The following is a 10,072-nucleotide window of genomic DNA, read 5'->3' as shown; positions in this document are numbered from 1 at the left end:
ATGACCACAGAAGCACTTAATGTTTGTTTCCCTTATATGGAGCTGATCCTGATGGGCTTTAACTTGGATTAACTTAACATGGTTGCAGAGAAAGACCAAAATCTGAAGATAAAACCTTCGTCACATCCTAACCAGGCATGGGCCAGTCAAAGGTATAAAAAAAAAAAAAAATGGTTTAAAACTACAAAATACACTATATTGCCAAAAGTATTTGCTCACCTGCCTTGACTCACATATGAGCTTAAGTGACATCCCGTTCCTAATCCATAGGGTTCAATATGACGTCGGTCCACCCTTTGCAGCTAGAACAGCTTCAACTCTTCTGGGAAGGCTGTCCACAAGGTTTAGGAGTGTGTTTATGGGAATTTTTGACCATTCTTCCAGAAGCGCATTTGTGAGGTCGCACACTGATGTTGGACGAGAAGGCCTGGCTCTCAGTCTCCGCTCTAATTCATCCCAAAGGTGTTCTATCGGGTTGAGGTCAGGACTCTGTGCAGGCCAGTCAAGTTCATCCACACCAGACTCTGTCATCCATGTCTTTATGGACCTTGCTTTGTGCACTGGTGCACAGTCATGTTGGAAGAGGAAGGGGCCAGCTCCAAACTGTTCCCACAAAGTTGGGAGCATGGAATTGTCCAAAATGTCTTGGTATGCTGAAGCATTCAGAGTTCCTTTCACTGGAACTAAGGGGCCAAGCCCAGCTCCTGAAAAACAACCTCACACCATAATCCCCCCTCCACCAAACTTTACACTTGGCACAATGCAGTCAGACAAGTACCGTTCTCCTGGCAACCGCCAAACCCAGACCCGTCCATCAGATTGCCAGATGGAGAAGCGCGATTCGTCACTCCAGAGAACGCGTCTCCACTGCTCTAGAGTCCAGTGGCGGCGTGCTTTACACCACTGCATCCGACGCTTTGCATTGCACTTGGTGATGTATGGCTTGGATGCAGCTGCTCGACCATGGAAACCCATTCCATGAAGCTCTCTGCGCACTGTTCTTGAGCTAATCTGAAGGCCACATGAAGTTTGGAGGTCTGTAGTGATTGACTCTGCAGAAAGTTGGCGACCTCTTCGCACTATGCGCGTCAGCATCCGCTGACCCCGCTCCGTCAGTTTACGTGGCCTACCACTTCGTGGCTGAGTTGCTGTCGTTCCCAAACACTTCCATTTTCTTATAATACAGCTGACAGTTGACTGTGGAATATTTAGGAGCGAGGAAATTTCACGACTGGATTTGTTGCACAGGTGGCATCCTATCACAGTTCCACGCTGGAATTCACTGAGCTCCTGAGAGCGACCCATTCTTTCACAAATGTTTGTAAAAACAGTCTGCATGCCTAGGTGCTTGAATTTATACACCTGTGGCCATGGAAGTGATTGGAACACCTGATTCCAATAATTTGGATGGGTGAGCAAATACTTTTGGCAATATAGTGTATATACACCTTTAAAGAAAAGCCTGTAAAAGTGCCAAAACTGATTACAACAGAGAAACACTGCCACCCTGTGGACACTAAAGGAATACCAGCGTATAAAGATCCAGGCCACAGTCCTAAAAAGTACATCTACAGATAGAAAAACATTATTTCACAGCTGCGGGAACCAGGTATAGAGTTACAGTATGAATGAAAATTATTTATTACCTCTTTAAAAATAAGCAACAAGGCAAACCTTCTTACTTTGGCCAATTTACAGTTAATCTGGGAGAATGAGGCAATGTTCTTCAGTGCCTCTGTTATTAAACTGCTGTGTGTTGCATTATTTATGGGCCCGTGCGGTCCCAGCCGGGTTTTAAATAGGGATAATAGCGGGTAGCGGGTCTTGGTTCTGAAATCTATGGGTGCGGGCAGATAGTTTTGAAAAATCCAACCCAAGCAGGACTCTGATCCAGTCTACCTGTGCTAACAGCCTGACTACCCGGAGCATGTTAGCTTGTTTTATTCCTCTAACAGCAGAATTACAAAATAGGGAAAAGATTGCGTGCAATGTGGATCTTTATTGTCTAAAAAAAATGCAGATGTTCATTTATCCAAAAGAGTTTCAGCAGGAGGAAAAATATTCTCAGGTTTAAATAAAAACATAAACCGTGTTAGACTGTATTTTGGCCCATGCCCAGTCTGTTGCTGCTCCATTAATAGTTGTTCCCATGTGGTTTGAAATGAACAGTTCCAGTAAAACAGTTTTAGGAAATACAGATAAAGAAAAGAAAAGAAAAAACAAGCAGACAGCGAGTTTAGAGCTGTGATCCTGTTAGCTAACCGACACCTTGCGGCGCTCGGCCCATTCATCCATACAACCAGAAACCCAAGTGCTGACAATCCTGCAGGCATTAAGTGTTTACATTCTTTTTTTAGTGTGTTTTTTTTCATCCATAGCTTCTTAATGAACATATCAGCACATTCTTAACAAGCGAAGGCTGTGACAAAGAAAGCACGTCAACAAGTGTCCCTCTTGTCCGTTTTTTTGGTTAAATAGAGCTTATCCGTCAGTAGAGGGACCCCGACCCGTTCCATCCTGGTACCGCAGGAGATCTGAAGACCAGAGGAGGCGCAGGAACGAGGCGCCTGCTGCATAAAAACGCCACCTCAGTGTAGGAGACACACGTGATAGCAGGTTGGTGAGAAACACACGTTTGCACTAGACTAATTAGAGCAGTAGTGTCGGTCTGTGAAGAGCTGCTTCACTCCATGCAAACCAATAGGGGGAAAAAAATAAAACAAGCCAAACACGTGTCGTATGTAACTGTAAAACAAACTTGTAAAACTAACTGATTTAAAAAGGAAAAAAAACACAAAGTGGTTTTAAAAAATGGCTTTTTTTGTGAGAATATAAACTCAAATCACTCAAAAACAGAAAACCAAAATCAGGATTTCTTCGCTCTCTCCCCTGTAGTTCTCTATAGTATTTTCCTTATCATATATTACTCTCTACTTTGAACCTATATACATCATGGCGATGGGAGTCAGTGAGTTGGTCAGTTTGGTTGCACAGCAAAGTGGAACGTCTACGCTACGGCGGAGGAGGCCTTCCTGGACGAACCCATGAGGAAGAGAAGAGCACAGTAGGAGTTTTGATGTCATGAGAGCGTTTCTTTTGTTTTTTTGCTAATGCTCAAAATGATAATTATTAAGAAAAATATATAAAGTCACTGCACTTATAATTAGAGGAAACTAAAACTTATTCCTTTTCTTTCTCACATTTCTTTTTTTCTTTAAATCTGCACCCGAAAAGAAAAAAAAAATAGGCGACGGATGGAAATGTTTGCTTCCCATCACGCCGAGGCAAACCTATCCCCTCCTGTCTAAGATCGATAAATAAATTAAAACTGTCCCCTGAAACCCAGCTGGTCCTATGTACAGGTACAAATCATTTCCTCATGAGTAATCCGCTTCCTTTTTCCTTTGCATCGTAAAGTTTTGCGTCTCTATGTGAATCTGTATGGGGAGGGGGGGGGGGGGGGGGGGGGGGGGAGGTTGATCTGCACAGAGCAAAGCTGATCCCTCATAAAGTCATCCGCACCATCGAGCATCAGCACCACCTTATTAGAGGCCCTCAGTCGTCGGGGTTCCGTCCAATCAGGAGGGAGCGGCGGATGGGAGGTGCAGTTCTCTGGGCAGTGGAGGGGAGGGTGGGTGCGTGTGTGGGTGGGTGGGGGGAGGGTAAGGAGTCCTGATGGGTAAAAAGTTAAAGAGGGTGGGGGGGTGGGAGGACTCATGTGTCCCAGCAACTCCTTTCTGTGCTCTCCAGGGACAGGGACTTGGTCTTGTGTGGGGATGCCGGACTGGGAGGGCCGCTGAAGGTGGAGCTGTTGGAGGCGGTGGAGTGGCGGGGCGAGTCCGAGTCCTGGAGGAGAGAGATGGAGCGAGTGAAAAACAGGAAGGCTAACACGCAGATTAAGTTCCGGTCACTGAAATGAGAGCAGAGGAGGCGCCTCTGACGTGTCTGATACAGTGCCTTGTAAAGTATTCACACCCCCTGGAACACTCCCGTTTTACGACTCGATACGACGGTGAGAAGAAAGGGGAAGGTTCACCATACTCTGTTCTCTGAGGTTTCCCTTAGTTCTTCTCACCTATTCTAAAGCCCCTTAACTAAGGAAACACCAAGAAGGTGCTCTGATTAGTTGGAAAATAACACTGCTCATCGCCATGGAAACACAGCGACGGCAGCATGGAGTAAAATACTGAAGAATCCTGGAACAAAATCTGTTCAGGATTTCAAACCGGGGCAGAGCTTCACCCCTAACATTCAGCTCCATCTACAGGGGACGGCTTTAGTCCAAGCATGCAGGTGGTGGAATGGCCTAGTCAAAGTCTGATCTCTGAATTTAAATGAAAAAATGAACCCAGAAGCTCTGAAACTACAAAGTATTTACTGAGGGGGTTGAAAACAGTGATTCCCAAGGCACTGTACTGTTTCTACTTCACAGCGTTCATTGATCTGCAGACGGTGCAGCACAGCGAGCGCACCGGCAAATCAACAGCTCAACCGACCCCACATGGATCAGCTGAGGACAAACAAACAAGCAGGCAGGGCCGACGTGGAAGAACCGGACGGTTTCATTTCACACCCAAACGCATCACGCACAGTCCCACCAGGAGCAGCTCTGCCTCTGCAGACTGTGAGTGCTGCGTTCTGTGATTCTCTCTCCAGTCCTAGAGTTAGCGTGTGCTGGTCATCGCTTTGGGTCAGTGATGCTGCAGACTGTGATCCCTCTGCTTAGGTCTGGTTTAATCGTGAAAAAAAATCTGTGATGACAAAACAGCGCGGTGCTCTCGAGTATCTGGAGAGAAAAAGCTCCAACAGCTGGACTTCACACTTTTTAATGTGCACCAACAAAACGTGCAGAGTTGACGTAAATCATGCAGCCTCACTTCCAACCGGCCCGGTTCACACTTACTTCCATCCGATTCACACTAGATCAGTTAGTAAAACACTCGGCAGATAATGATGGAGGCTGAATTTAAAACATGAGTGGGCCAACAGGGGGCAGCATGGAGGCAGGCATGCGCCGTGATTCAGCAATGAGAGGCGGCATCGCACCGAAGATCACAGCCTGGTGACTCAGAGTGACTGATGCAGCTGATGTTTGTCATCAGCCGCAGCTGAGGAGGCGGGTCTGAGACGGTGCAGAGAGAGAAGAGGGCGGGGAGGCGGCATGTTCCCAGTGAAGTCACACGCGTGTGTCTGTGTGTGTGATCTGCGTGTTCAGCGGCACGGTGCTCTCTCTCACATTGGTGTGTTTGGTGCGGTCGTGGCAGCATTACCTTCATCTTACTAAGCAGGGTCCTTAAAGCCCTTTTCAGATCGGGGGTCTTCTCCGATGGCGAGACCGCCTGCCACTGCAGAGGGAGAGTTCACACTCAGCACCCAGACAACATGCTGGGGTTGGCAGGGAGGGGAGGGGGGCAGGCATGGTACGGGGGGAGTAGGGGCTGGGCGAGAAATGTGGCGGAATGGAGACGGAAAGCATCGGGGGGGGAGCAGCTATCCAGCCTCGTGGTGAACGCTGGCTGTTCTGACTGACTGAGGCTCTCAGTTAGCTTCTGGAAGCTAACCGCTAACGCCAGAGAGCCGGGATGCACAGGGAGGCGATGACTGATGGGAACAGGTGAGGGTTTGATCTATTCCAGGTGAGGGAAGCTCTAAAATCCAATACAGCCACATGGCGGGAGGGGGGGCATGGCCTCCATCTACACCTTTAAGCTTTTTCACATTTGTCACAGACTTCAGTGTCGTTTAATGGGATTTTATTGAAACAAATAAAGATTTGTGATGATCATAAACTCCGCTTTGTGTTGATCTGATTTATAAAATCCCAAAGTCAGACACTGGAGTTGGTGGACGGGAAGTTTACGACGAGCTGATGGATGCGATGCTGGTTGAAAGTGTGTAACTAAGGCCGACTACACAGCAGCCCAGTCAGATGCATCTGGACTAGGCTTGTATTTTCTGTTTGGATGGGTTAGATTGAGCAAACTGTCTATGGAGGAGCTAAACTGACACGAATAAGAATAAACGCAGGAATAAATGAACGCTCAGTAAGCAGGATTAATCAGTTATTTAATCATTTAGAGTATTCATTCAGGCCAGATGCCCCGCTATGTTCACTGGGCAGAGACAACGGGACTCATGACTCTATCAAACCAACACAGAGTTGCTGTCTTCATTCACTCAGAGGGCTAATTGTTAGCTCTCCAACTCTCCCTCCTCCATAACAAAGAGCGCTCTTTAAGACGCTCCCTGAGGTTCTCAGCAGGAACCAACAAAAGCGGCGGCTCCCATGGTTCTGGCTGAGAAACTTTATTCCAAAATGAAAAAAAATCTATAAGAGAGGCGGGAAATAGAGTCTACAGTAGCAATGCAGTGATATCTAACCAACCAATAGGTGGAGGTTGAAGACTGATGACACCACCACCTCATTGCATAATTACTGAGAAATAAATGAATGAATAAATAAGGAAATGATTAAATAAATAATCTAATTAATTATACGGAAGAGGATTAGGGCCACTGAAAAAACAGATTTTTAAATATTATTTCAGTTAAATATGGGGAAAAAGTCAGAATTCGGACTTTAATCTCAGAATTGTGACTGAATCCTGGCAGCTAACAAACATGTTAGCATCAAGCCGTAGCCATGTCTGTATTAGAAACTAAACTAGCTCTCTTGTTTTAATCACCTTCTGCTCTTCCATTTATGAAATAGCATCACGAGGACCCATCAGGCACGTAAATAGTCGCCTAATTCTGTAATTTTTCACCAAATTGTCACTGGCCCTCCCTTACAACTCACATCTTTGTCAGTGAAGCTGACTGCTCCCACATCTCTGCCTTCATGGTAGCCATCTACATTAAGATCCAAAATTCTAAGATTAAAGTCAGAATTCTGAGATTAAAGTCAGAATTCTGAGATTAAATTTTTTCCCACATTAAACTGAAATAAATAAAAACCAGTTCACTTTTTTTTTATTTTTTCAGTAGCCCTAATCCTCTCCCATCTAATCATGCCTATGGGGCATTCATTAATCTCTGTATTTATTCTCTATCGTTGGTTCTGCTCCTCCATATAAGTTGATGTTTCAATAGACCAGAACTTGAATGGGACGGTCGTTGCTTACTGACCTCTCTGTCGAACTGGGAGAGCGGAGCGTCACCGCAGTCCATCCCTCCCCCAGAGGACAGGGAGCTCTCGGAGGGGGAGGTCATGGTCTGGCGTTTGGATCCGTAGCTTCCTCCTGACAGCTCCCTGCGCAGAGCGCTGCCGTTCTGAGACGACGACCCTGGACCGAGAGCAGACGCCACATCAGTTCACAGACAGTAAAACGAACACCGATCTGATGGCGCAAAGCAGCGGTTCTGATACTCACGTATACCCAGCCCGCTGCTGGCGCTCATGGAGCGGCCCGGCTCGCCCCGGTTCTTTGTGATGGAGGGGATGCTGACGGAGCCGCTGAATCCCGCCCGGCTCTCCTGAACACGGACGTTCTGGTTTGGAAACAGCGAAGCATTGAGGGGGAGAGGAGTGAGGTGAGTGCACAGCTTCAAGCTCAGCATGCTAACAAAGGTGGATCCAACCAAACTACAGCAGGATGGAGGACGGTGTGGAAGCAGAACATCTACACGCTACGCTCAGCGTCGCTCCACATACCATGGGGAGGTCCTTCAGGATCTGGATCCCGTCTCCTGGTCCCATGTGGGCCACGTGGTTGAAGTTGGTGGGGTTGGAGATCAGCTTGTTCCTCATCTCTGGATCTCGCAGCATCTCTCTGTAACGGTGAGGACATAGAAGACGGTAACTTCTCGAAAGTGAAGTAAAGGATGAGAGCGAGGCGGGACAGGAGCACTACCTCCTCTGCTGGAGGCGCTCCTCCTCCGGGATCCGGAAAGAGAAGCGCCTCTTGTTGTTCATGCTGCGCACCATCTGCTTCCTGCTGTTGTCCGACGTCTCCGGGACAACCAGCTCATCGCCCTCTGAAACATCAGACGTTAATTTTCAGGCGCTGGGACGTTATGGAACGGTTTGAGACATTTTGGAAGTTTTTTTCGTCTTACCGGCCATCTTGTTTCTAAAGTAGATGAGGCGAACCGTTTCCAGCCCTAGCAGGTTCAAAGATCCGTCAACATTCAGAGGTCGCACCTGCAGACGAAGAGGAGGAAGAAGAGACAGGCTGAGGCGGTGAGGAGGAGTTTTTCTTTCCAACAGATGGAGCCAGAGAGCCGGGACAGAACCGACCTTCTTCAGAGGAATGGTCTGGATCCACTCCATGGTGTTCACATCAAACACGTCCACAGCGTTCTCGCTGTACACCGACAGGTAGGGCGCGTTGTAGCCTGGACAGAAGAAGACAGTCAGATTTTTGGTCCCGCCATGTGCGGCCGGATTCACTCTGAGTGGGTAAAGGCGGCGGCACTCACAGGCGGCGCTGGGAGGAGCGGGCCACATCAGCTCCTGCTGGCGGGATCTGCGGCCCTGCGAGTCCACGTACACCCCGATGGAGCTGAAGCACAGCAGCAGCTCTTTGCTGGAGATCTCCACGGCGCACAGGGCGCTCAGGCCCTGCTGCGGGATGAAGGCCAGGGTGTGGTCCTCTGGGTGCAGCAGGCTGACCGGGGACATGTCCCCATGGACACTGTGGAGGACATGAGAAGCAGCTGATCATGGGGTGGGCTCCAGTAGCTTTCTGATGTTTACCTTCAGGCTAAATACCTGTAGCGTATGAAGCCGGACTGATAGCCCACATAGAGACGCTCGCTGAGCAGGCCCATCCACTGGACGGGCCCCGGGGCCTGCAGCTCCCTCAGCACACGGTGACGGGACTTCCCTTTATTCACCTGCAGGACAGAACATCAAAGTTTCCCTTTCAGCTCCGCCTGAGCTCAGAAGAAGAGGCGATCCGGCGGGTCGGGTTCCCCTCACCTCGTAGCAGATGATCTTACTCTTCATGGCCACGCAGAGGCAGGTGAGGGTGCCGTTCCGCACCGGGCCCGACACCACGCTCTGACAGTTCTTCGTCTCGGCCAGCTTGTTGGACTCTGTCTCGCGGCCGTCCAGCGCCTGCGTGGGGAAGAGACGGACGTGGCGGTTGCGGCCTGAGATGACGGCCAGCAGCTGCTCCTGGGGGATCAGGTCGATCTGGTAGACCTTCTTGTTGTCGCCCACACGGATTATCTCTGAAAACAAAACAGAAAGAAGAGTTTTACCCCCCGACATCTCACAGCCAAACGAAGCAGAACAACAGGTTAGCTCCAGATTACCATCTTTGGTGACATGGATGACAAACAGGCCCTCCTCGTTGCCAAGGGCGACGCGCTCATGATCTAAAGGGGAGAGATGAAATGGAAACAGACGACCAGGACGGTTAAAATCAGACAGGAATCCTTCTGGAAGCAGAGGTCATAAAGAGCGAGGGCCCACCGATGATGGCGGCGGACTGCGTGGTCTTGATGAGCGGCAGCGTGCAGTCGTACGCCTCCTTGGGGACGTAGACGAAGCGCTCCTTCAGCTTGTTCTTCTTGAGGATGCGGTGCAGCTCGTTGAGCAGACACACCCACTTGTTCCTCTCCTGGTCGCTGTCGGCCAGGATCAGGATGGACGCCTTGTGGCTGCTGGAGGGGGACAGCTGGGACGCCGTCACCTGCAGGGAGAGGAGGTCAGAGGTCAGAGGAAGCAATCATTTAACGTGTTTTTATAGGAGGGAGGGGCTCACCCTGAATATACAGGGTATGTCCTTGCGGCTGGCGTGGATAACGTCCGACTCCAGAACAGAGCTGACTGAGAACTCCTCGTCTCTGTGGGACAGAAAGGAGCAATAAGAACCTGGTTTCCATCCCTGCTGCTCCGACGCTGCTGCGTCCCTCTGCTCACCTCATGTCCAGGACCTGACTGACCACCACGCTGGGCTGGGTGGCTTTCCCTTCTCCCAGTTCATACAGGAACAGTTTGAAGTCACAAACCACGGCCATGGCTCTCTGCCAGCCCTTCTTCACCCCGGTAGGCTTAGGAACCTAAAGAACAACCAGACACTTCAGCCGCTTGTTCAGAACATAAACGTGTTCTGAGCTTCTC

The 10,072-nt window shown here is 49.2% G+C and overlaps 1 protein-coding gene across 5 annotated transcripts in view; it reads right to left on the bottom strand.

Annotated features, from left to right (window-relative positions):
* Nucleotides 1-2,321: 2,321 nt before the first annotated feature.
* cdc42bpab (CDC42 binding protein kinase alpha (DMPK-like) b) overlaps nucleotides 2,322-10,072 on the bottom strand; it is an 81,520-nt gene continuing 73,769 nt past the window's right edge. For 2 of the 5 annotated variants that reach the window (XM_038308529.1, XM_038308531.1), the window contains 15 exons: nucleotides 9,872-10,011; nucleotides 9,714-9,795; nucleotides 9,422-9,641; nucleotides 9,262-9,324; nucleotides 8,924-9,177; nucleotides 8,714-8,838; nucleotides 8,422-8,636; nucleotides 8,240-8,337; nucleotides 8,059-8,143; nucleotides 7,854-7,977; nucleotides 7,655-7,772; nucleotides 7,374-7,491; nucleotides 7,129-7,286; nucleotides 5,271-5,345; nucleotides 2,322-3,846 (listed from right to left, as the gene is read on the bottom strand). In XM_038308529.1, the coding sequence (XP_038164457.1) occupies nucleotides 3,715-3,846; nucleotides 5,271-5,345; nucleotides 7,129-7,286; nucleotides 7,374-7,491; nucleotides 7,655-7,772; nucleotides 7,854-7,977; nucleotides 8,059-8,143; nucleotides 8,240-8,337; nucleotides 8,422-8,636; nucleotides 8,714-8,838; nucleotides 8,924-9,177; nucleotides 9,262-9,324; nucleotides 9,422-9,641; nucleotides 9,714-9,795; nucleotides 9,872-10,011 (2,007 nt within the window). In that variant the 3' untranslated portion in view covers nucleotides 2,322-3,714. The remainder of the gene's footprint in view (nucleotides 3,847-5,270; nucleotides 5,346-7,128; nucleotides 7,287-7,373; nucleotides 7,492-7,654; nucleotides 7,773-7,853; nucleotides 7,978-8,058; nucleotides 8,144-8,239; nucleotides 8,338-8,421; nucleotides 8,637-8,713; nucleotides 8,839-8,923; nucleotides 9,178-9,261; nucleotides 9,325-9,421; nucleotides 9,642-9,713; nucleotides 9,796-9,871; nucleotides 10,012-10,072) is intronic. The other 3 variants (XM_038308530.1, XM_038308532.1, XM_038308528.1) reach the window with 2 other exon arrangements.

Source organism: Cyprinodon tularosa, unplaced genomic scaffold (assembly GCF_016077235.1).
Source record: "Cyprinodon tularosa strain WSP-4 unplaced genomic scaffold, ASM1607723v1 ctg64, whole genome shotgun sequence".
Classification (NCBI taxonomy): Eukaryota; Metazoa; Chordata; class Actinopteri; order Cyprinodontiformes; family Cyprinodontidae; genus Cyprinodon; species Cyprinodon tularosa.
This window is presented reverse-complemented; position numbering and strand designations above follow the sequence as displayed.